We start from the raw sequence: 25,979 nt of genomic DNA on the forward strand, positions 1-25,979 counted from the left end.
TGTCTGGTGGTTAAACACAAAGCACAACTTCACACTTGGAAATGTGAAGTCAATTAAAGACTCCTGAGTAGTGGAGCTTATCTCAAAAGTGTGATGCCACTTCTTTCTCTTGCTTCCTTCTCTTCCCCCCACCCTTTTCCTTTTTTTTTATTTTCTCCTCTGTATTTCTCTTCCCTTTCCTCCTTCTGCCTTCCCTTCTCTTTTCTCTCCTGCCCAGAAGAGAAACTGGGTGACCTTGCTGGTTTTAGAGAGACTGCTCAGTACCTTTTAAAACCACCAGACCTAATCTTAGAACAGTTTGGGTTTGAAGGAACCTTAATGATCATCTAGTTCCAACCCTCATGCCATGGGCAGAGATTCCTTGTACTAGATGCACTTGTACTTGATCTTTTGAGTTCCCTTCCAGCCCCTGACATTCTATGATCATATTGCTGACTGCTCCATCCAGCCTGGCTTTGAACACTTCCAGACTAGGAGCCTCTGCAGCTTCTTGGGCAATCTCTTCCAGTGTCTCACCACTCTCATGGAGATGAATCTCTTCCCAGTGTCTAATCTCAGTCCAGCTTCTTCCAGACAGAAGCCATCACCACTTGCCCTCCATGCCTTTGTAACAAGTCCCTCAGCAGCTCTCTACCTCAGTTGTCCCACTTGAGTTACTCAGACTGATGAAGCTGTGTTTGCTCTTTCTGTCTGCTGTGCACTTTCTTGCCCTGATAACTTCGTGCTAAGTAATTTTTTCTTTGTGTATTAAAACACCTTTTTAGAGTTTTCTTCCTCTTGCAGAGCTGTCCCTCACCTGTGGTTCACTCTGTCTACAGGCTGACTTCAGAAGCTCTGTGAGGAGCAGCAAGAGCTTTCTCCTGGCCTGCTGTAAGTAATTGAGTCTGATCTTTGTGAGCCTCACGTAGTAGGAGGTGAAGGGATGTTTTTCTGGTAGCTTTGAGTGAAGGATCACCAATTTGTCTGCTGATAGCATTGTTGAAATATGCTCTTCTATCCCATTCTTTTCAACCATAACTTTGGTAGTCAGTCAAAGAGTTGGTTTGGGGTTTTTCTTGGACTACAAGGTAAAGCTAAGTGGGAGATCACTCAAGGAAGAAGGAGACTCCCAAGTGCAAAATGTATCTGATGTCCATAAGCAGGGTTGGAGCTGGTGCTTTAATACAGCCATGCAGTACCAGTCAAAGCCTACAATTTAGATGCACAGAGCAGAGAGAAAGAGGTGATCCCAGTTAATTTGATGTTTATAAAGCTTCACAAAATGCCTCAGGCTGCCCCTTGGATTGGTGAGCTCATGTAAATGGATTCAATCTCTGCCTGGCAAAGCAGAGTAGGCAAATTTAGTAATTAATGTTAAAATAAGTGTTCAGAGGGTTTTAAAGCTCTGTGGGAGGCAGGGGAGTTGAGTGACAGGGATGTGACTTAGTAAATGCTCCTAAATATGATTTCCAACCCAAATCATTCTGTGACTCAGGGGAGGACACACTGAGGGTCAACAGGAGATGCAGGAACTGTTTTACTCAAGTCAGTTCAGCACCAGACCTTTAATCCTAAATACAAGACACCCTGAACTCTCTCTTATCAGCTGGGGAGTGGAAAGGCACTGTGCCCAGGAGGTAAGCTCAGGTGTTCTTACCCTGTCCCTGGTGAGGTTCAACAGTGCCATGTGCTGGGTCCTGCACTTGGGTCACAACAACTCCATGCAGTGCTTCAGGCTTGGGGCAGAGTGGCTGGAAAGTGCCCAGTAGAAAAGGATGTGGAGGTTGACAGCTGGATGACAGCTGACTGAAGGTAGTGTGGCCAGCAGGACCAGGGCAGGGATTGTCTCCCTGTGCTCAGCGCTGGTGAGGCCATACCATGAATACTGCATTCAGTTTTGGGCTCCAGAAGGACAGGGAGGGACTGGAGTGCATGCAGAGGGGGATAACAAAGCTGGTGAAGGGTCTGAAGAACAGATCTGGTGAGGAGCAGCTGAGACAGATGGGGTGGTTCAGCCTGGAGAAGAGGAGGCTGAGGGGAGGCCTTCTGGTGCTCTGCTAGTCCCTGAAATGAGTTTGTAGGCAGGTGGGGGTTGATAGGGGAATCTGCTCTGTATTAAGGCAAAAACTAGCCCTGACACTTGGGTATTCTCAGTCCCCAGACACTTCAAAAGCCTTTTTCCCCTTCTTGCTAATTTTAGATGTTGTGAATGCTTCCAGTGAAGTCCTTCATTTCCCTAGGTGAGCCCTGCTCGTCTTTAATTGGATTATTAGCATTAACACTGGCTGGAGTTGATAAAGCTGTAATTCACGTTTGGGGAACAATCATTGTCTGTCTGACAGCATCTTTGCTGAGGGTGATTTAAAACTTCCCTCTGGAAGCCAGCTTGAGCTTTGAGGAGGCAGCTTCCATTCAGAGGCATCATAGGAGTACTGCTAAAATGTGGGTTTTCAGCAGCTCTCAGCAAGTAACTTCTGCTGAGTGAAGATAATGAGCAGTGAAGTTTGTTGGAGCTATGTACCAAACAATCATAGAACCACAGAATGGTAGGGGTTAGAAGTGACTTCTAGAGATCTCAGGAGTCCAGCTCCCCTCCCAAAGCAGGATCACACAGGAACTCGTACAGATGGGTCTTGAAAGTTTCCAGAGAAGGAGGCTCCACAGCCTCTCTGGGGAACCTGCTCCAGGCCTCAGGCACCCTCACACCAAAGAAGTTTCTCCTCATCTCCAGGTGGAACCTCCTCGGTTGCAGTTTGTGCCCCTTGTGCACCACTGAAGGGAGTCTGGCCCCATCCTCTTCCCTCCCCCCTGCCCCTTTTAGTTCTTGCTGAGCATTCATCAGATCCCTTCTGGGAATGTTCTCCTCCAGGCTTAACAGCCCCAGGGCTTGCCTGCTTTTCCTCATCACAGAGATGGTCCAGGCCCCAAGTCAGTCTCTTCTCTCAAGAAACAAGTGATAGGACAGGAGAAAACAATCTCACGTTGCCTCAGGGGATGTTTAGGTTGGACAAAAGGAACACATTTTTTTTCCCCTTGAGGGTGGTCAAGGTCTGGCCCAGGCTGCTCAGGGCAGTGGTGAGTCCCTGTCCCTGGAAGAGTTTCAAAGCCATGGAGCTGTGTCGTCGAAGGGCATGGTTTAGTGGTGACCTGGCAGTGCTGGGTTCGTAGTTGGACTTTATGGTCTTCGAGGTCTTTTCTACTACTGATGGTCTGAAAGGTCTTTTCCAAAGAGAATGATTCTGTGACTCTATCTTTTCACATCACAGCCCCTGGCTCCAGCATGCCCCCAGATCTAAAAGGAAAGGGGCTCCTGGGAAGTCAGCTGGAGAAGAGAGGAAGTGCCCCCAAACTTCTGGGGCTCTAGCACTGATGAAATCCCTCAAGGAACTGCAGCTAGTGGAAGAGAAGGAACTGTTCCTGGATACCTCCTTCATTTCTCACTATGTGTTTAGTGTGTTAACACACCCAGGAATTTGGAAGCACCTAAGAAAGGGCCCTGGGTGCTGCTGGCTGTGCAGTGCAGGTGAGCAGAAGTTCTTGCCCTCTTGTGAGTAGCATTCAAATCACATTGCTGCTGGAGCCACCTCTGAGCTGGGTGCTGAGAAGGTGGCCAGGGGAACAGGCAGCTGGTAGAGCTGAGAGCTGCTGTGAGCAGCTGTTGTGGTCAGCACAGACAGGAGGTCCAAGGCTTTGCTGTGCTTTGGCTGCTCCATAGAGTTCAGAGGCAGGAATCAGAAGCAGCCCCACACAGTAACTCTGTGTTTCCAGCCTTGAGGAGTGGTGGTAACTCCTTAATCTCTGCTCCATGATTTATTTGGTGCTCTTTAGAAGTAAACTTCTAAATCAGGACGCTTAGCAGCCTTAAATCAGCAAGCTCATTACCTCCTTTCAGCTGCCTTAAGAACAATAATCCCTTTAATGGAAGCAGGCCCCTTGGACAGGATTTACTTTCCCCAAAAACCTTCTTGACTGGCACTCACACAGTCATAGAGTGGTTTGGATTGAAATGGACCCCAGAGATCATCCAGTTTCAACCCACCCATCATGGGCAGGGACACCTTCCACTAGATCAGGTTGCTCAAGGCCTTGTCCAACCTGGTCTTGAACAATGTCCTTCTGCCCTTCAATTCTCCCCCAAATAACAGAGCTGATGAAGGAGTTACTTCTCCTCATCTTTCCCTGGGAAGCTTACCCAAAGATGATCAGAGGGCTGGAGCACCTCCCATGTGGGGACAAGCTGAGGGAATCAGGACTGTCCAGGCTGGAGAAGAGAAGGCTTTATGGAGGCCTTACAGTACCTGAATGGGGCTACAGGAGAATTAGGAAGGGACTTGAAACAAGGACTTGTAGGGACAGGATGAAAGGCAATGGCATTGAGCTCTTAGGGGGAAGATTTAGACTGGAGATTAGGAAGAAACTCTTTACAGTGAGGGTGAGGAGACACTGGCACAGATTGTGGATGTCCCATCCTTGGAGGAGTTCACCACCAGATTGGATGAGACCTTGAGCAGCCTGGGCTAGTGGGAGGTGTCCCTGCCTGTGGCAGGGAGTTGAGACTAGATGATCTTCAAAAGTTGCTTCCAACTCAACCCATTCTCTGGAAATTGGTCAGACCTGTCAGCCAGCTCTCCTTGGGCTCCCTGTGGGGCTGCATCTCCAGCTGCTGATGGAGATGTTGGCGCAGGATGGGCTGGGCACTTTCTTTGGCTGCTGAGGGAGCAGGGTAAGCCTGTCAGTTTCTGTCCTTCCAGTTGAGGGTGGATTTGCCAACGAGTGCTCCGTGTGTTTTGTTTCATTAGTATTCAGTTTAATCTGCTCCTCACCCAAGAGCTGCTCTTGTCTGAGATTTCTCAGGTAACAGCTCTGCAGCAGCAACAACAAAAAGACGCAGTTTAGCATCCAATTTTCTACTCAAGGCTTTTCCTTTCATCTGCAGGTTCCTGTGCAGCTACTTCCTTTCACATGCTCTAAGGTGTACTCGTGTTGCTGTCTGTTTCCTCCTTTCCTCCTTGTAAATCACTTGTCTTGTTAATTGCTGCTGTTGTTTCTGCTGCTTGCTGACAGGGGTTGCAGCCAGGCTGCGCTTTTCTGGCTGCAGTGGCCCTGCTGCACTTGCAGCTTCTTGGTGCTCAACAAACTCTGAACTCTCCACTCCTGCTCCCATGTTTATCCGTGTTTCATAGGATCATAGAATTGTTTCAGCTGGAAGACACCTCCAGGATCACTGAGTCCAACTTCAACCCAACACCACTATGGCCATTAGCCCATGTCCCAAAGTGCACTGCCCACACACCTCCAAGGACAGTGACTTCACCACCTCCCTGGGCAACCTATTCCAATGCCTGACCAAGCTGCATCTTCTTGATGTTCAACAAACCCTGCATTCCCTACTGGTACTCCCATGGCTATCCATGTTTCTCTTACTCCAGTATTCCTGTCATAGTAATCACTTTTCTGGAAGTAACAACCTATTTTTGAGTGCATTTGAGTGAATTCTTTCCAGTGAGGGTGGTGAGACACTGGAACAGGTTGCCCAGGGCGGATTCCACATACATGGAGGTATTCAAGGCCAGGCTGCACAGGGTCTGGAGCAGTCTTGTCTAGTGAAAGTAGTTCCTGCCTATGAAGTAGAGGATCTTTAAGGTCCCATCCAACCCAAACCATTATGTGATTTTATGAGTTTGGAGGACCTGGTGCTGTGCAATATCTTTATTGGTGATCTGGACCAGGGGATTGAGTCCAGCATCAGTAAGTTTGTAGATGACACCAAGTTAGGAGCAGGTGTGGAGCTGTTGGAGGGTAGGAGAGCCCTGCAGAGGGACCTCGCCAGGCTGAATGGGTGGCCAGAGGCCAATGGGATGAGACTGAACAAGGCCAAGTGCAGGCTTCTACACTTTGGCCACAACAACCCCTGAGCAGCTCTACAGGCTGGCAACAGAGTGCCTGAGAGCAGCCAGGTAGAGAGGGAGCTGGGGGTGCTGGTATAGAGTAGCTGAAGATGAGGCAGCAGTGTGCCCAGGTGGGCAGGAGAGCCAATGGCATCCTGGCCTGGATCAGGAGCAGTGTGGGCAGCAGGACAAGGGAGGTTCTTCTGCCCCTGTGCTCAGTACTGCTCAGGCCACACCTTGAGTGCTGTGTCCAGTTCTGGGCTCCTCTATTCAAGAGAGATGTTGAGATACCGAAGGTGTCCACAGGAGGGCGACAAAGCTGGCAAGGGGCCTGGAGCACAGCCCTGTGAGGAGAGGCTGAGGGAGCTGGGGGTGTGCAGCCTGCAGCAGAGGAGGCTCAGGGGTGACCTCATTGCTGTCTACAACTACCTGAAGAGAGGCTGTGGCCAGCTGGGGTTGGTCTCTTCTGCCAGGCAAGCAGCAACAGAACATGGGAACACAGTCTCAAGTTGTTCTGGGAGAGGTCTAGGCTGGATGTTAGGAGGAAGTTGTTGTGAGAGAGAGTGATTGGCATTGGAATGGGCTGCCCAGGGAGGTGGTGGAGTCGCCGTGCCTGGAGGTGTTCAAGCAAAACCTGGATGGGGCACTTAGTGCCATGGTCTGGTTGATTGTCTAGGGCTGGGTGCTATGTTGGACTGGATGAGCTTGGTGGTCTCTTCCAACCTGCTTGATTCTGTGACTGAAGCTCCAAAGAAGCCCAAACTCAAGCCTCTCAGTGCTGAACATTTTCCTGCTCTGTCTGCTTTCCACAGTGTGACCACAAACGGTGAGCATGGTGGTGGCAGATGGGGGGACATCACACACATGTGTGACTGAGCCCCCTCATTTCACTTCTTGGAGCAGTGGAGATTTTGCTGCAGGGTAATTGGGTTCCCCTCTTGTTATCTAGCACTGCTGATAAGGCTGCCTGCAACTGTCCGGCCATTCCTACTCCACCACTGAAGGGTTTGGGAGAGGTTTGAAGGGAGCTGGATAAAATAGGATCCCACTTCCCAGCTGACAGCTTTTGATAAGGCAGCCCCAGTGCTGCTGTGCTCACCCTTGAGAAGTTTACTGCTTCATTTTCTGAAGCCAAAGCAGTGGTTTAGTGTGGGAGAGAAGCCCCAGGGAGCAGCTCAGCTGAGAAATGGATCATCTTTGGCACCTTTTATCCTTCTTGTGTCTGATAAACAATTTTGGATGTTGCCAATGGCCATTTGTGTAGCTTTGGAAGAGGGAAAGGTGATGAGGAGAGGGGTTAAGAGGGGCAATGTTTTGAAACTAGAGCAGGGGAGATTTAGATTGGATATTAGGAAGAAGTTCCTTACTATGAGGGTGGCGAGACACTAGAACAGGTTGCCCAGAGAAGTTGTGGACTCCGCATTCCTGGAAGTATTTCAGACAAGGCTGGATGAGGCTTTGAGCAACTTGGTCAAGTGGGAGGTGTCCCTGCCCATGGCAAGGCGTTTGGAACTAGATGATCTTTAAGGTCCCTGTCAACCCAAGCCATTCTATGATTCTATCAACCCATGAGGGTGATTGTCAGCAAGCAGCAGGACACAGAGGCTGGGAAGGTGCTGCCCTGGCAGAGACTCAAACCACCTTGTGATTTCTGCAAGGAAAGGGTGAGGTGAACACTTTGGGCCTGCTCAGATGGGTCGAGCAGCTTCCAGCACCTGTCCCAGCCTCCCCCTGCCTCACTGCCCCTCTCTATATTTACCCAGGAGGAACTTTCCAAGAATGGAAGTGGTAAGATAAAACCTCCTGGAGGGGCTAAAATTAGCCCCAGAGCCCTGGCCCTGCTCCTCACGGTGGCATTTCAGCTGTGAGCTGCACAGCCTGCGTCGTGCCGGTCGCTCAGAGCCGCTGTCCATCCCTGACACAGCAAGAGCCTCTCTTTCTCTTTTCTGGTTTAAATCGAGGAGGAACTCACCATGGGACCACCACTGCCTCGTCCACCCTGGCTGTGAGCAGCGCCTCCCAAAGGTAAGGCAGCAGAGATGCCAGCTTGGCAGCAGCAGGCAATAGAGGGTGCTTGGTAACCGAGTATAGCAGCCTGAGTGGGTAGTCTGTCACCTTCAGCTCCAACGTAACCTCTCTTTCTGGGGCTCTGCAGATCCATGGGCAGCTTCGTTCAGGTAACAACTCTGGTTTCGGCTCTCCTGATTGAGGATGAAGCCAAACTCTTCTCGGTGCTGCCTGGCAACAGGACAAGGGACAATGGGCACAAGGTGGAACCCAGGTGGTTCCATCTCTACAGGAGAAAATTATTTGGTGTGAGGGTGCTGGAGCCCTGGAGCAGGCTGCCCAGAGAGGTTGTGTGGAGTCTCCTCCTCTGGAGAGCTTCCAAACCCACCTGAACATTATGATCCTGGGCAAGCTGCTGTGGGTGCCCCTGCTTTAGCAGGTAGGTTGGATTTGATGATCTCCAGAGGTCTCTTCCAACCCGCACCACTCTGTAACTGTGAGCTCCACACATGAGTGCTTATGTCCCTTTGGAGATGCTTAGCTGTGAATTGAGGAAATCTTCAAGCCAGCTTTCAGCTTTCCCAGTTTCTCTGGGACCTACTTTATGAGGTGAATCTTCAATAATTCCTCTCCCCATTAGCCACATGAGTGAGAGGTTTCCAAAGCTCCACAGCTCGTTAGGAACATGTCTGATAAGAACAGCATGTCCTAATTTCTCGTATTTCCATCTAAATTCCCTGGGTTTGGGTACCAAGTGGAAGCTCAGTGGAACTTTGCCATCACTCCTGCCATCAAACTTGCTCTACTTAACCAAGCTGTGGAGCTGGCTCTGAGATCACTCCAGCCTCACGTCTTCCACTGCAGGTGTATGTGGGACAAGCCTCCTGTGACTGCCCTGTTACCTTCAGGCTCATTAGCAGAAAGAGGTTAATTGCTTGGTGCACTCCTTGCCTCCTCAAGAGCAGGATCAGAGGAGGTGCCTGAGGAGACCCAGCTCTGTCGTGTGTCATCCCCCCCTCACTGCTTCCTGAGGAAATCTGAGATGCTGGTGAGACATTCCTCTGCCCTTCCGAACCAGGACACTGCATTCCTCCGTCCTGCTCAGATCCTGCACCCAGCATCTGCAGGCATGTGGGGCTCAGACCCAGCCCCACTGTGATCAGCTTAGCATCTCCTTGTACTCCCTGCCTGCTTCTCAGGCTTCGGTAGGCAGGGGAGAGGGGAGGGTCTGGCGACTTCAAACACCAGCATCATTTTGGGAAGGGTGGTACCAAGGGTCTGTAACCAAACCACCACCTTCTCTCATCTCCTGCTTTGAAATCACAGCATCGTGGAATGCTGGGTTGGAAGAGACTTGAAAGCACCCAGTCCACCCTCCCTTGCAGCCAGCAAGGACATCTGCAAGGAGGGCAGGTTACTCAGAACTCTGTTGTCCAACTTCAACATTTCTATCCCTTTAAGAGGCAGCAGGCTGTAAAACCCCTGCCGTGATGCCACCTCCTGCAGAAGCCTCCTCCCAGTTTTCCATGGGTCCCAAAATACCTGGAAGCCTTAGCTGATAGGAAGTAGATGTGATGCTGGCTCTTTCCTAACATGGTCTTCACCCAGCAGCTCCTCCAGAGGAGGGCAGGCTGGAGTGATTTCTGAGGGCTTTGGGCAAGTAGGTGGCCTCATCCAGCAATGGGGTTGCAGAGTCCTTGCAAGAGCCTGCAAGAAGCCTTCTTGAGCTCAAGGTCTAAGTATTCCATGAGTAGTTCCATCTCCTTTACCACCTTAGGGAGTCTCCCATGCCACATCTGAACTTCAGCACCAGAGTCAACTACCTCAGCACATTGTCAGTCACACCATTTTAAGGGGAAGGGACCCACATGCATGCTACACAACCACCTCTATTGTTGCTGTGGCCCTTCACCAGAGTAGATCTCCTCACCCATGGTGGCAGGGCACTTAGAATGTCAGCAGCATCATAACCCAGCGTTAATTTGTCTTGGTTTTTTGAGAGTCTTTCTTAAAGTGGGTACAAAAAAGTAAGAAGATGGTGTTGGAGTCAGGGAGCTGGTCCTAACCCAGCGGTGGTGCTTGTTTTCTTGTCCCATAGATCTCTGCCTTGACCTTTTATGATGAAAGCAGTACATGGGAGACAGCACCAAAACAAAATGAGCCTGATGGATATCAACAAAATGTTCTGCATGCTCCAGCCCAGAGAAGATGAAGATGACAATGGAGAAAGCGAGGAGCTGAGCCAAGTGGTGTCCGAGGACAACTACCAAGCCCTCGATAAGCTCTTGTCTCAAGACAGGTACAAAAGGTTCATCAATCGCAGGAGCGGCTGGGGTGTGCCCAGCACCCCCCTGCGCCTGGCCGCCACGTGGGGCTGTGTCGGGAGCATGAAGGTCCTCCTGGCCCATGGAGCAGAGGTGGACAGCCTGGATGTGAAGGCTCAAACCCCACTTTTCATGGCAGTCAGCAACGGCCACCAGGAATGTGTGAAGATTCTCCTGGACGCAGGTGCCAGCCCCACCGGCAGCATCTACAACAACTGCTCGCCGCTGCTCATTGCTGCGAGGGATGGGAACGTGGGCATCCTGCAGCAGCTCCTGGATCACGGGGCAGAAACCAACGTCCACGCGAGGCTGCCCGCTTGGGCTGTCAACTCAGTGGCTTGTTCTGGCCCCCTCTACCTCGCAGCCGCGTACGGGCACCTGGAGTGCTTTCGGATGCTGCTGCTGTACGGCGCCGATCCCAACTACAACTGCACCGACGAGAGAGTCATCGCCCAGATCAAGGAGCCCAAGACCCTGCTGGAAACCTGCCTGAGGCACGGCTGCAGGAGCGACTTCATCCAGCTGCTCATTGACTTTGGAGCCAACGTGTACCTGCCCAGCGTCAGGGTAGATGAGGCGACCACCCGCAGCGAGGGCCTGGAGCTGCTGCTGCAGGCGAGAGGTAATTGGCTGATGGGTCCAACCATCAGCACAGCGCTGCCAGGAAGGTGGCCATCTCATTTCTCCTCCCTCTCTTACACAGCTCACCCCAAGTCCTTGCTGTCTCAGTCCAGGCTGGTGATGAGACGTCTCCTGAAGCAGGCTGGCCACCCACCCATCCTTGGCAAGCTAGAGATCCCAGCGGCCCTGGTGAACTACCTCCAACACCAGCCACGGTGCAGAGCCCAGCACTAGAGACACTTGCCCCACACCAGTGTCGAGCAGCCACATTAAAAGCTGCTCTGATACCTGCGTGGTGTGAAAACACCATGGATTTGTGCTCACAAAGTAAGTGTTTGCTTACCAGGTGTCTCCAGAATGAGGTGCCCATGTGAAAGGTGGGAGAAAACAGAGACCTCAGCTCCAGCTTCACACCAGGGTGATGGTGGAGCAGGGTCTGATATAGCCAAGTTTGGCTTTAGAGCCTCTTTAATGAAGGATTTCACACCTTCAATTGATAGTGGTTGGAGAAGGAGCTGGGAAAAGGTAGGAGGGCAGAGGAGAAAAGGCTGGTTTTGCCTCATCCCCTCCTGGGGAAGAGCAGGAAGGAGGGGGCCATGACCAACTTCATGCTTGCATGGCCTCAGCTGCCTCAAACTCCTCTTTTCCAGTGAGGAGGCTTCCAAGTTCTTCTTCTGCTCATGAGGGCAGATAGAGCTGGACCTGGCCTGGCTGGCCCATTATTGCTGTGTTAGTAAGCCCAGGCAGGGGCTGCGATAGGCCTCTGGGGAGGGCTTCTGGTGGCCTTTCAAGACTTTAAGGGGTCAGTGAGAAAGCTGGGGAGACACTTTTGAGCAAGATCTATTGTGGCAGGACAAGGGGTGATGGTTTAAACTCAGAGAGGGAGATTCAGACTGGAGAGAAGGGAGAAATGTATGACCCTGAGCGTGGTGAGTGCCTGGTCCAGGTGACCCAGGGAGGTGGGATCTAGTTTTTCAGTCTCCAGCTACCAGAGGGCTTTCACATGGGACTGGGAGGGAACAAGACTGAGAGGTGGTAGCTGCCCCATCCTGGGAACCATTGTAGGGCAGGTTGTTTGTGGCTCTGAGCAACCTGCTCTAGTTGAAGATGTCCCTGCTGACTGCCGGGGGTTAGAGTAGATAACCTTAAAAGTTTCTTCCAGCCCAAACCATCCCATGGTAAGCATCTGGAGTCCCCAGACTCTCATCTCTCCACCCCAGCTGCCTTCTTTTCTCCTCCAAAGTGGCTGATGTTATGGCTGAAGGGTCTCTTATGATGGGGCAGGTCTGGGGCTTTTAATGAAAAGTGTTGCTATTCCTGTGTCATGGAGAGTTCCACGACATCCTGATCAGATGTGACCCCTTTGATGAAACATCCTCTACTGGGAAGAGCACAGCCAGCCACTTTTGGAGAGGATACAACTGGGGAATTCCAGGCTGAGCCTGGAGCAGCTCTTCTACATCTCTGGTGACCAGTGATGGGGACAATGCTCATGAGCCTTGGACCTCAGGGTTTGCCCTCACTGGTGGTGGCTGGAGAAGCCTTGCTGGCTCTTCCCACAGATAGGAACTGATGGGTAAACCGCTCTGCTCCTCAGCACACACCTGCCAGACATGTTCTGGACCACATTTGGGATGCATCAGAACATATCCCCATGTTCCACTCTACCCTAATTGCACAAGTGGTGCTGGGGTAGAGGGATGTGGCCTCGGGGAGCTTCCAGGACAGATCTTCACAGACCATTTTTGCATTATTTATGTGCTTGTTTCGAAGGCTGTGGAGTCTGTTCATCAGCATCTATTAATCAGGCTGTGGGGCATCTCCTGAGGGGACCATCAGGACTGTGGATTTGCCTGGAAAAGCTGTTGGGAATTAGTCCGTGTGGAACGATGGTGTGGTGGGAAATGAGGCTGGCAGATTTATGGGTCCTGCTTTTCTCCAGCCTGTCTGAAGCAGCCTCTTTTCCAGGGGTAGGTGGGTTAAAGACATGAGGAAGTGGGGGAGCAGAAGGGTGGATGCCCTTGACCTCTATGGCAGCAATTCTGTAGCTGTCTGCTGCTGGTCCTAACCCAGTGCTGGATGCTTGATGATGTCATTCTGAACTGCTCCACCATGCTGGAAAGATTAATTTCATGATAACAGCTGCCAAGTGGTTCTAGTTCAGCAGAGCAGCACCAGGTGAAGAGCAAAAGCCCTGAAAGTGGTTCAGGTTCTGGTTTGTGCTGGCCTCTCCCCAGACTTGAGCCTCCCACTTTGGGGTGAGGATGAGGCTGGCCTTTGCTTATGGGTGCTCAGGTCTGGGTGGGCAATGGGTGGATGTGAGCTGGGGACGCGATGGGTAGGGGAGCACACCCCGACAGTCCCTGGCAGGGACCAGGGTGTCACACACAGTGTCCTTCGATCACGCTGTCTGACATCACCTTCCCCCGCCTGACGTCACCCCCCGCCTGGCCTGACGTTACAGCGGCTGGAGCCCGCGCTAGCGCCAGGGCCAACCCCCCCGCGGGGCCACGCCCCCGCAGCAAAGCCACGCCCACACGCCCACCAATCAGCGGCCCCGCCCCCCGGCAGACCCTCCTTGGCCCGCCCCCTCCGCGGCGCTGTTCCCGCCCTGGCCCCGCCCCTCAGTGACGGCGCCCCGCCCCTGCCGGCCGCGCCGGGCGGACCCCGCCACTCGCCGCCGGCCTGGGCTGGCCCGGGCGGCCCCGGCCGCGCTGCTGCCCCTCCCGATCGCTCGGGTTCCGCGCACACCCCGCGGGGCTGCCGCTGCCGGTAAGTGCCGGGGAGCGGGGATCGAGGCGGGAAGGACAACGTGAGCGGGTTCGCTGCGGCCGGAGAGAGGGCCTGGCCCCTGTGGGCCCCCGCCTGTGCCAGCAGACGGGGCTGCGGGGGGGCCGTGGGGACCTGTGCTCCCCGGCTCCTTCTGTCAGGGTCTCGCGTTCCTTTGGGTGCTGCCCCTCCCAAAGTTTGGGGAACGCGGCTGAGCGACGGAGGGCTCCGATCCGCGCTGCAGTCCCTCCTCAGGGGCTTCGGGCGGCGGAGGTTCCTCACGGGGCCACCAGCAGCTCGGAGCCACCTGGTGCTGCCCTGCCCGGCCCCTCTGGGAGGCCCGGAGCGGAACCGCCCTTCCCCGCTGCACCCGAACCTGCCCTCGGCCGCCGAGCGCGTCTGGAGCGCTCCTTGTCTGATTGTGGCCGGGGTCCTGGGGTTGAGCTCGCCCTCTCAGCGGTTCGCGGTGCTGCTGCTTGCCCCTCCTGCCTCCGCTCTCCTCTCGGTACCTGCGTGCCCGCAGCGGTGGCTGCTGGTGACGTGGTGCCGGGGAGAAATCGTCTTCGAATGGGCTTTTGGGAATCACGTTTCTGTCTCAGTCCCATCCCCCCGGCTCTGCTTTTTGTCTGTGCAGATGCACGTGTGTGATTTTCGGTTAGAGGAGAGAACGGAGCAGAATCGGTTTGGGTTGGCAAAGAGCTCCAAGATCATGGAGTCCAACCCTTAACGCAGCGCTGCCAGGTCACCACCAAACCATGTCCCTCAGCACTACCTCTCCACGGCTCTGATACCCCTCCAAGAATGGGGCTCTACCCACTGCCCTGGGCAGCTTGTTTTAGGCCTTGACAACCTTCGAGGACAAGAAATTGTTCCTCGTGTCCAACCTGAACCTCCCCTGGGGCAACCTGAGGCCATTTCTTCTTGTCTTGTTGCTTGTTCCCTGGGAGAAGAGACCAATCCCCACCTGGCTCCAGCCTCCTTTCAGGAAGTTGTAGAAAGCCAGAAGGTCTTCTCTGAGCCTCTTTTTCGCCAAGCTGAACACCCCCAGGTCCTTCCTTCCACTGCTCATCACCAGACCTGTTCTCTAGACCCTTCAACAGCCTCATTGTCCTTCTCTGGACTTGCTCCAGCCCCTCAGTGTCCTTCTTGTCGTGGTGGAAGGCCTTTCTCAGCAGCTCTCACCAAACAGAGATAGCCCAATGTTTGCTGATGAAAGGCAGGTTTGCTCATCAGCTGTACTCCAGCTGCTGGTTTGAGCAGGGCAGGTCAGTGCTGGGGGTTATCAGTAATTTGGGAGACAAAGCTGCACTGTTCACCAGGCTGGAGGAAAAAAATGAAATCCTCCTTTGTAGGCCTGCTGTGGGGTGGTGGGAGCCAGAGGCCATCATTTGGGTGCATTTTTAATTCCACATCTCTGGCTAAACACTATGCAAAGCTTCACCAACTTCACACCAGTAAGAGCTAAAGCCTCAGGCGTTCCAGCTCAGCAGCACGTTCAAGTTTTTATTGCATTTACCTTCTCCAACCTTACCTCTGCAAAAGGAGCACTGTTATTATTTTAATTCTCCTCCAATATTAATCCAGGATCAGATTTAAAACCTGCCTCAGTGCCACTGAGATAATCTGATCAGGGTGGTTTATGGTGGATGTTTTTAATGCACTTCTTCCTGGCTGGACAGATGATGGTGAAAACAACTGAAATCACCTAAAAAGAATAAATAAATGCAGTGAACAGCTTTCTTCTTGGACACGTGCTCGGAGAGAGGGCTGTGTCCTAGCATGACTTCCAGCAAAATGCTCCCTGGATGTGTTCCTGTGTGACCTCTCCTAGGTGACCCTGCTTTGGCAGGGGGGTTGGGACTCGATCCCAACCAACCCCTGTCATTTTATGATACTGTGAGTCTGGGAGAGCTGAGAGAAGGGGTTGGTGGGTGTGGGTTCCTCTCTGTGCCACAGCAACTGATGTTTTCCCTTCTCATACGTGGGTAGTAACCAGTGACCCCAGTGGCAAAGGGTTTGGAGTAGGGTGGTCCCAACGCTGGACCTGCTTGTTGCTGGGCAGTGGGGATGCTACCAAACAGAGACAGGTAGCTTTCCTGCACTTAAAAACCGATAAATGTAAGCATTGTGATGTTTCCATGCCTGGCTTTAAGGTGTGAATGCTGAGAGGCTGTCAGCAGCTTTTGCAGCTCTGGGTCCAGCTGTTGATAAAGTTCTTTGTCTCATTACTTCTGTGCCTCTGGCTTTGCACCCTCTATTGCCATCTCACAGGATGGCAGAGTCTCCTAGAGCAGGTCACACAGGAACATGTCTAAGTGGGCCTTGAAAGTCTCCAGAAACACAGACTCCACCACCTCTCTGGGCATCCTGTTCCAGTCCTCTGCCAACCTCAAAGTAAAAAAGTTCCTCATGTTTAGATGGAACTTTCTATGTTCAGGTTTGTGCTCATTATCTCTTGTCCCATCTCTAGGACCACTGAGAAGAGTCTGACTCCATCTTCCTGATGCCCACTCCTCAGGTATTTGTAAGCATTAAGATCCCCTCTCAGCCTCCTCTTCTCATGCTCTCCCCTTTCTCTTGGCTTTAGATCAGCTGGGATGCTCCGATCTCCATGCCCAGACGAGGACTCTGCCGCCAAAGTCACTGTCTCCAGCTAGATGCACCCAAACTGAGCAGCTACCATGGAAACAGGCTGCCCGGAGGAGCCTGCCCAGGCCAGGTCACAGTCGGTGGCCTGTGGGCAGCCAGAGGGATGGGACCAGCAGCAGGAGGAGGCTGGGGACCAGCGGCCTGAGCCGGGCGCTGCTTCTGTGGTAGCTGCAGAGCCACAGCAGCCTCAGCCACCCCCTGGCAAGCTGAAGAAAACAGCTTTCAAGCTGTTTGGGGGAAAGAGGAGCATCTGTACTCTGCCCAGCTTCTTTGGAGGCAGAAGCAAAGGCCAGGGGAAAGCAGCCTCTAAAAAGGGCCTCATCAAATGCAAGACCCACGATGGGCTCAGCGATGCCACGTACGAGAAAGGCGATGGGGTGCAGCTGGAAAGCCCCTCAGAGAGCAGCAGGGACTCACGGCCTTGCCTGCTGCCAAGCTCCCAAAGTGCTCACTCGGCTGTAGACACCGGCACCAGGTTTGACTTGGGCCAGGGAGATAGCTCTCCACCAGGGAGCATTGAGGGCTGTGAGAAAAAATCCAATGGAGAGAAGTCCTCCTTTCCCAGACCTAAAAAAGGGCTGAAAGGTTTTTTTAACAGTATCCGGCGTCACCGCAAGAGCAAAGTTGCTGAGTGTGAGAAAACAGAGCTCCCTGAGTGGACCGGAGACACAGAGGAGGCCACCAAAGCTCCTGGGGTGGGAGTGGAAAGCCAAGGGGCTGCAGAGGAAAGAGGACTGGGACATGTCCCTCTTGCCACAGCTTGCCTGGGGAGCTCTGAGGATGATCACTCAGTAGGGACAGTGGCCAACAGTGGGGAGGCTGCTGAGCCTGGTTGCCTTGTGGCTGATGAAGGCAGTTCTGAGAGCTGTGGTGGTGATGCTGTGGTGATGGCAGGGAAGAGGGACTCTATGGATACAAAATCAGAAGCTGATGGTGTTGTCTGTGCAGAGTTTGAGCATGGTGATACGCTGCTGGATTTCCATCCAGACTTCATGGACAATGACCCTCCCTGCCTACACTCGGGAGATCTTCTAAGCCTCATCTTAGGAGATGCCACATCCCTGAAGAGCTTCGACTCCCTGACGGGGTGTGGAGATGACATCGCCGAGCCCGACATCACTGAGAGCACCATCTCTGTGGAGCGCAGCAGAGAGGCTGCCAAGCGTAGCTCCTGCCTGGTCACCTACCAGGGCGGTGGGGAGGAGATGGCCATACCCGAGGAGGCAGAGGAGTACCTTCACCAGATGTGGGATGGCAACGTGGCAGGGGAGAGAAGCTACGGAGCCCAGGTGTCCAGTAGCAGTTTGGAGACGCATGCCTCGCACGAGGCAGAAGCCCATCCCTACCTGGGCGATGCGATGGATGGTGTTGACCTTCTGACACCACAGAGCGACCAGCAAGAGTCAGCCCCTAATAGTGATGAGGGGTATTATGACTCCACCACGCCAGGGCCAGAGGATGAAGGTGGAGATGGGCTTGGTGAGATGAAGAAGGAGCGTTTGCCCAGAGACAGCTACAGCGGCGATGCACTTTATGAGTTTGACGCGCTGATGAGCCCTCCTCACGGGGAGGAATCCTTGTTTGAGAGCAAGATCTCACGCCCGGGCATCTTCAGCTACTTCTTGGACTTCTGCCTCCCTGCTGAGAAGAGCCTGATCCAGATGATGGATCAGAAGAGAGGCGTGATGGAAACAGAAGAAGAGCGGCTGGCAGCCATTCAGAAGGAGCTGCTCTTCTGGGAGCTGCAGAGGGAACCCATCTTGAAGCGTATCGACGTTCCCAGCAAGGAGAAGTGTCCCCGGGAAAAGCAGTGTGTGGAATGTAAAACCCGAGCAGCCAGCTCACTTGGCAAGAGTCAGAGTGGCCTTGGTGGTGAGCAGGTGGCCTCCCATGCCCCGAACAGGGGTGTGAGTGGTGGGGTTTCGGTGGCTAGAGCTGAAAGTGTGGAGTGGAGGGATTTTGCAGGGCCCTTGTGCCCAGAGAGCTCCTACAGCAGCCCAAAGGCCCCAGGAAGTTGCCTTAATCAGCTCACAAAGAGCAGCTCGGGGTTCGATCCGGACCCAGACTGTGGCTTGTTTGGCATGGCCCCAGCCAAAGCAGGGATGTTCCCCGGCTACAGACTGCCAGAAGATGAGCATGGTGGAGTGGAGACCACCAGCAGCCAGCCCCAGGTGGACAATGAATGTGAGCCCGAGCATGCTGTGAACTTCTCCCAGGCGCTGGTGGAATTCGCCAGCAGTGGGACCCTCTTCTCCAGCCTCTCCGAAAGCCTGGGGAGCTCTGCCTCTGGCTCTTCCTTCACCCAGAACCTCCCTGCCCTCCCCACTATGGTCACCTTTGACGTGGTGGATGTGGAGCAGGAGGGAGAAGGGGAGTGTGAGGAGCATCCTGAGATGAATGCCGGTGAGGACATCGCCGACGAGTTTGACGACGGCTACGGACAAAAGGAGTCGTTGGCTGAATGTGACGAGAGAATGTCCCCGGGGTACTCCCCGGGCTCCTTCCAGAGCTGCAACTGGGGTGTCACCAGCCTGCCCCGCCACCTGCGCCTCCACGGCCTGAGCCCCTCCATGCCCGCACCGCTCTCCATCGACCGCAGGAGCCGGTCGCTCGACACCGAGAGCCTGGAGTTTGAGCTTGGTGACACGCAGGGTGCCAAGGGTGGCACTCAGCCCTGCCGCCTCTGGGCCAAGCGGGAGGGTGGCAAAAAGGACTCAGGCGGGACGAGGAGGAGCAGGAGCAAGGAGGAGGGTGAGTTGGCGGCTCCTGATGGCGGGTTGAGCTGGCCAGGCTTGCAGCACCTCCAGCATGACGCTGCAATGGCTGCTGGGGTTACGCAGCACTGGGACTTTGCTGCAGCTGTGGCGATGGAAAGTGCCTGGCAGCCAGCCGAGCAGCCTGGCACTGCGTCTCCTCCTTTCCTGTCTCTTTCCCGGAGCATCCCTGGAGAAACCCTGGACATGCAGCCCCAGGAGGCAGAGCTGAACAGACACCCAGTCAGACCCTCCAACTTACCTCTGCAGGGCGAGGCCAGGAGGTCCTGGGAGGCAGCTGGCTCCTACAGGTACCACGGAGAAGCCACCACCAAAAAGCTGCCTCACTTGTTACCCGTGGGAGAGACGGAGCCCGACCTGCCCCTGAGCTTCCCTTTTGCCTGCTCCCCGGAGAAACGCCCCAAGTGCAAACCTGTGGGCATCGCCCAGGGCGTTCCTCAGCACCCCAGCGGCAGCACCGATGCCCTCCGGAGCCCAGAGCGCTGCGGAGAGCCCCTGAAGGGCAGAGCCGCCTCCGGGCTGCCCGTGCTGCCTGCCACCATCAACGTCCCCGATGCAGAATGAATAGCTGCTGCGGGGAGGGTGTGGGAGGGAGAGAAGGAACCTTCAGCGAGCAGTTTGTGAGGGAGGTGAGTTCAGAGCTGGGCTGGTGAGGATGAGCTCCAGTCCCACCGCCGTGGTACGTGGCCTTGCTGCCGTGGGTGGTCTGGCAGGGCTTGGAGCTGCTGCTGGGATCTGTAGGTCACTTCCCAGGCGCTGTCTTGTTTTCCAGCCCATCCCTCCAGCCCATGCCCTCTGTGGCTAAGTGCCCTGGCAGCCCTTGCCACATGCTCAACGTTGCTGCTAGAACAAGAGCTGGGAATGGACCTGGTGCCAGCATGGCAGGGTTGGGGCTTTGCTGCAGGATGGGTGAGCGAGCCTTGGGGGGGAGTTTGGGGAGGAATAGGGGGGTTATTTTCTTCCTTTTCTTGGTGAAATATTTCTGTTCAGACTCATGTTGAATGTCTTCCATCTCAGTCTGGGGCTGGGGAGGCTGAGAGGAAGGATGCCAGTTGCTTGAGAGCAAGGACAAGAGGGGAGTCAGCTGAAAGGGGACCTTTCCAGTAACCTTTTTGTTTACGGCTTGGTGTTCCCTTTCCCCAGAGGAAAGCAGGAGCCTTTGTGGGTGTGCTGGTAACATTTTCCAGGTCTACTTCTAATTTGCTCATGGATAACTGTGCTCAGAGAGGTGTGCTCTCGGTGGTGTCCCTTCATGGTACAAAATACTGGTCCCTTCTTTGTTGTGGTCTCTCTTCATGGGGTGTAATTCCTGGTTGAAACCATTCCCAAGCTTTGTCCCTTGCTCTTCACCTCTCCCAGGCCACAGGCACACGGATGAGGTGTTGGAAATGAGCAAGATTTGCATTGTGCCTGTAGCTGCAGAGTTGCAGATGCTGTTACTTCCTTCAAAAGGAAGTTTTGTGGGTTGGGTTTGGTTCTGGAATTATTTTAGGGTTGTTTTCTTTGCAGAAACTCCTAAGAGGAGAGTGCTCTGTCCAGGGCAGTCGGGGCTGTGACGCAGCCTGGATTAAGCTTCGTGGCTTCTTCCTCCTAGCTGGAGGGAGCAAAAAAGCTGGAGGTTGCTGCAGGTTTGGGATTTCTGTTTTCCTCTTGAAGTGTGGAGGAGGGACACGAGCTGTGGAGACAGACTGTGTCTGAGAAGGTTCCATAAGCTCCTGGAAATGTCTATGAGCTCCCTGTCCGTGACTTAAAAAGCTTTTTCCTTCTCTCCAGCCTCTGCATTCTGACTTCAGTCCAGTTTCTCATGATGATTTGTATTTCACTCTCCAAGCTGCCCCTTTTCTTTGCAGCAGAGGTTGTAGCATTAAACAGAATAATGCTGAGCTGGAAATATCTGAATTTTCTCCCATCTCCAGAGCAAAGTGTGGGGCTAGGGGTGGCTCTGTCCATCCCCATCCTGCTTTTCTTGCTAATCTCTGCCCATGATGGCTATGGATGTGTCTCTGGTGCTCTGATTGGAAACATCAGCAGCTTCTTGGCATTGTAGTTACAGGCACAAGGAGCTGGTCTTGATTTTTTTTCTCTCTCCCAAGCAAAACGAGATCCTGGCAGTTCTTTTAGAGAGAGGCTCCTGACTGCCCTGTCCTTGTGTCCCTGTGAAGGAGCAGAGAAGGGCAAAGCCAGGCTGGCTTGTCTGTGGATTGACTTAAGTGTTTTTTTCCTTCTCTGAGCAGACTGCTGAGGCTGGAGCAGACCCATTTATGTACCCATGGCTTCATTTGTCAGCATTTCCCTACCAGGTCTGCTGGAGGGAATTCCTGCAGAAACCTGATGTGCCATGGTTTATTTTCTCCTGTCCTTTTCTCCCATCCTGCTGTACAACTGGAGAGAATGTCATGGGACAAACCTGACTCTTGATGCTAGCCCAACATCCTCCAGCAAAAGGGCCCTGAGGCTGTGATCATGGTCTCCCCTCATTAGCTCAGTGTGTGAGTGTCTGCTAAGGAGTATTGCCCATTTGGAACAGAATCCCAGCATGGTGAGCACTGGAAGGGACCCCTGGAGATCATCCAGGCCAGCCTCGCTGCTACAGCAGAGACACCCACAGCAGCTTGCCCAGGATCACAATGGTCACCTGGGTTTGGAATCTCTCCAGAGGAGACTCCACAATCTCTCTGTTGTGTTGGCTCCTCCAGGGCTCAGGCACCCTCACAGCAAAGCAGTTTCTTCTCCTGTTCAAGTGGAGGCTCCTGGGTTCCAGTCTCTGCCCACTGCCTCTTGTCCTGTCACTGGGCACCACTGAGAAGAGCCTGGCCCCATCCTCTTGCCCCCCCACCCTTTAGCTCTTGCTGAGCACTGAGCAGATCTCCTCTGAGGCTGCTCTTCTCCAGGCTCAACAGCCCCAGGGCTCTCAGCCTTTGCCTCTCACAGAGGTGCTCCAGGCCCCTCAACGTCTCTGTAGCCTCCACTGGACTCTGCCTGGTAGTTCCCTCTTTGTCTTCAGCTGGGGAGCCCAGAACTGGACCCAGTCCTCTATTTGTGGCCTGACTAGGGCAGAGCAGAGGGGCAGGAGAGCTTCCCTGGACCTGCTGGCTACACTCTTCATACCCCTTCTTTAGTCTGGGAGTGAGGATCAGGTTCCAGCACCTCACTCCTCACCACCACTCACAGCACAAAACCCACAACGAGCACTGCTGGCGACGCTGGAAAGGTCACACAGCTGAGCGCTCACACCGGTCGCTTGCCCTGAGCAGCAGCCCCTTACTGGTTCTTTTATTAATTACTCTTTCCTTTAGCATCTCACCAAAGGCATTGAGGGGGTTTGGGTGGATGTAGTGCAGCCTTTGCCAAAGTCTTGGTGAGGTGTGGAGGCATTTTGGTGCTACAGTGAATGTCCAGTCGCATGTCTCTGGGATGAATCCTTTTGGTCGTAGGTACGAAACGGAGAGGTTTGGTGAAACCAGCTCCTAGACTCGAATGTGTGGAAGCAATACAGGCAGGGCTTGATAACCTGACTTTGTACCAAAGGTTTCTCCTCTCCATTTGATGAAGCAAGTATCTTAGTGATGGAAAATGAGCTTCCTCAAGGCGTTTTTTGGAGCTCATTTGCTGGTTTCTTGGCATGTTCTGCCCCATTAACCCAATGAAATCAGAATTTTCCATGTGCTAAACCCAGCCTGGGAAGTATCACTGCTGTAAAGATTGGATTTCACTGCCTAATGTCCCAGAACACCCAGGGTAAATAGGAGCAGATCTGGCCTTGACCCGGATCAAGCTGTTGGTCAAACACTGCCTTACCTAAGGAACTCAGATTTCACAGGATCCCAGCATGGTGGGGTTGGAAGGGACCTCTGGGGATCACCTGGTCCAACCCCCTTGCCAAAGCAGGGTCACCTAGAACAGGCTGCACAGGAATGTGTCTGGGTTGGTTTGGAATGACTCCAGAAGAGATTCCACCATCTCTCTGGGCAGCCTGGTCAGTGATTTGAGGATGGTGATTGACGCTTAGCATGAAAAAGGGCTTTGGAACCAAAAACTGAGTGCTGAAAGTCAGCAATGGCAGATTGTCTTGCTGAGAGATTAAGGGAAGACTTCCCCTCGAGGGACACCCCTGGGTATGTCCCTTCTGGGGAAGGTTTTGCCTCCTGGTGATGACTTCTGGCTGTTAACTTGGGATGAAACCACTGCCATTTGGGTCAGCCTACCAAGTGGTTCTTGTATTGCGTTGCGGGGACTTCCTGGGGGTTTGTTTTTTATACACATCAGAAGAAGGGTCGATTTTTCTCTATTTTTGTATCAGTTTGCATTTTATATTCACGGGGAAACTTTACAGACTGCTTCTCTGACTCCTTTGTGCTCCTTCGTCTCCTGGCGCGGTGGGGTTCGTGGCTCCGATGGAGAGCAGGCAGTTGCTGCTGCTGCTGCTGCTGCCGCCGGTGCAATGCAAGGGAACCACGCTCCTCGCCTCCTCTATAACCTGCTGCTCCACTACAAACCCAGCACTGCCCCCAAAACCAGCCCCTTACCAGTGCAACCAGCCCCTTACCAGTATGACCAGCCCCTTACCACTACAACCAGTCCCTCACCAATCCACACCCTCTCTCTTTGCACACACGGCTGAGCTGTCGCTGTGTTAATCTCTCTGTGTGTCACCCTCCTTGGTTTTGTTGTTTCTGGTTTTGTTTAAGCTTTGGAGCTGAATTTGTGGATGTTGGTGATGTTCTCCCTCAAGTCTTGTTGACTGTTTTTAAGTAGAAACCTACAGATTTGAGTTGAGTTTTTTCCCTCTGTGTGGCTTAAATTATTTCATCCCCAAATAGGGGCTTTTCTTAAATCCCTGAAGATGCCCTTGGTCAGTGTGTGGTGATGCTCTTCAACCCAGTGATAAATTTCCTCTCCCCTTGGTGTTCCCCAGCTGGGTTGGGAGCTCAGTTTTTGCCCTGCTCTGTGCTTGAGGATGGCTCTTTAAATAATCCCAGGATCCATGTGGGATTAGCAGGGCTTTCCACCTTCTACGTCTCTGCTGTTCCAGGCTGAAGCCTGGGGAGGTCCAGCATCAGTAAAACATCTTCCTGAGTAACACCACCTTGAGTTTTAGGATCAGAAGAGTGAGGAGAGCTTCTGGTAAGCCAAAACCTGACGTGGGTTGATGTGACAACACTTGGCCTTGTCTTTTTCCTTTGAGTTGGATGAACATGTTGGTTTGTTTGCCTGCCTCTGCAGGAGTTGTGCCCCCCGTTGAGTTTGCCACCCTGTGTGGGGTCTAAGGGCTGAAACAACTCCTCAGCAGAAGCCCCCAGTGATTAACTCAGAGCAGTGAGGTGTGAAAAGGAAAGGAAATGCTGAAAACATAAAAGCCTACAGCCAAAAGCATTGGTTTGAACCCACAGCACATTGGGTTTAACCCTTCTTTCCCCTGCTCCCCAGTGCCAGCAGAGGTGGGGAGTGAGAGCTGCTGAGGCTTTGGGATCTGCATAGCTTTTTATGGCTTTTAACAAACGAAGTCTTCACCCAATGGTGCTTTTGAAATTGTTTCCTGACAAGTCTGTGCCCCAATTCACAGGACCCCACCATGCCGGGGGTTGGAAAGGACCCCTGGAGATCATCCAGTCCCACAGCAGCTTGCCCAGGGTCACAGTGTCCGGCTGAGTTTGGAAAGCAAGACTGCACAGCCTCTCTGGGGTCAGGCACCCTCAAAGAAAAGAATTTTCTCCTGTTCAGGTGGAACCTCCTGGGTTCCAGTCTGTGCCCATTGCCTCTTGTCCTGTCGCTGGGCACCGCTGACAAGAGCCTGGCCCCATCCTCTTGGCCCCCACCCTTTAGCTCTTGCTGAGCACTGAGCCAGATCCCCTCTGGGGCTGCTCTTGTCCAGGCTCAGCAGCCTCAGGGCTTTCAGCCTTTTCTCCTCACAGAGATGTTCCGGGCCCCTCTGCATCTCAGCCTCTGCTGGACTCTCTCCAGTAGCTCCCTGTCTCTGTTCAAGTGGGGAGCCCAAAAGGACCCAGTACTCCAGCTGTAGCCTGACTATGCAGAGCAAAGTGGGAGGAGAACCTCCCTCCCTGGGCAGGTCACTCAGCAAACATTCCTAGGATGCATTTCCCATTCCTTCTGCCCCTTAACTTCCCAGCTTCCCCCTCTCCAGCTGGAGTTCCCAGCTCTTCTCACCGGCATCCTTGAGTCATCCTTGAAGCTACACTTGGGTGAAGTGATAAATGCAAAGCTAGAAAAGCCTCTTGGTTCTAAAGAAACAAAATCATTGTCCCTTGTGCCAGGTCACCCTGAGCTCCCCTGCTGCCACCCCGCTGCTCTGTGGGTTCCCAGGGAGCAGAGGTGGCTCCTGGTGACCATCTTGTCTAAATGTGGTTGGGTTTTTTTTTCCTCCATTTCCTTTCTGGTCTCCTTGCCCCTAGTCCTTGAAACTTTTTAATGTGTTGATTGTGTTCTGAAATGAATGTTCCTTTCACTGAAAACTGATGAATAAACTTTGGGTTTTTAGAGAACCTGAAGCTTCCCTTGTAGTTTGCTTTTTTTCCCTCTGCTTATCTTAGGCTTATCTTATGCTTTATTGAAACTGGCTTTCTTTTCCTTCCTCTTGAGTATTTGCAAGCCAAGTGGCTTTTCCAGGGGGGGAAGGCAACAATGCTCAGCAAGCCCTGTGTTGCTAAATGAACCCTGCCAAATATCATAGAGTCACAAAATGGTTTGGGTTGGAAGGGAACTTAAAGATCATCCAGTTCCAACCCCCTGCCATGGGCAGGGACACCTCCCATTAGGGCAGGTTTCCAAGGCCTTGAACACCACTAGGGAGGGGGGCATCCACAGCTTGCCTGGGCAACCTGTGCCAGTGTCTCACCACCCTCATTGTTTGCAGTTTCCTCCTAGAGAAGAAGCCCCCAGGATCAATTTTTCTCTCTTCATTTCTTACCCTTTGCTGACGCTGGGCTGGAGCAGTGGCCAAGGCTGATGCA

General features: G+C 53.2%; 2 protein-coding genes across 2 annotated transcripts; both read left to right on the forward strand.

Annotated features, from left to right (window-relative positions):
- Positions 1-7,636: 7,636 nt before the first annotated feature.
- Positions 7,637-11,121, forward strand: ASB12 (ankyrin repeat and SOCS box containing 12). The gene is made up of 3 exons (XM_064158881.1): positions 7,637-7,892; positions 9,973-10,820; positions 10,902-11,121. Exons 2-3 carry the CDS (start codon positions 9,992-9,994, stop codon positions 11,051-11,053), a joined length of 981 nt encoding a protein of 326 aa, XP_064014951.1. The 5' UTR covers positions 7,637-7,892; positions 9,973-9,991; the 3' UTR covers positions 11,054-11,121.
- A 2,382-nt stretch (positions 11,122-13,503) lies between these two features.
- Positions 13,504-25,511, forward strand: AMER1 (APC membrane recruitment protein 1). The gene is made up of 2 exons (XM_064159327.1): positions 13,504-13,591; positions 16,176-25,511. The coding sequence occupies exon 2, from the start codon at positions 16,270-16,272 to the stop codon at positions 19,573-19,575; it is 3,306 nt and encodes a 1,101-aa protein (XP_064015397.1). The 5' UTR covers positions 13,504-13,591; positions 16,176-16,269; the 3' UTR covers positions 19,576-25,511.
- The last annotated feature ends 468 nt before the right edge of the window (positions 25,512-25,979 follow it).

Source organism: Pogoniulus pusillus, chromosome 19 (genome assembly GCF_015220805.1).
Source record: "Pogoniulus pusillus isolate bPogPus1 chromosome 19, bPogPus1.pri, whole genome shotgun sequence".
In the NCBI taxonomy this organism is placed as follows: domain Eukaryota; kingdom Metazoa; phylum Chordata; class Aves; order Piciformes; family Lybiidae; genus Pogoniulus; species Pogoniulus pusillus.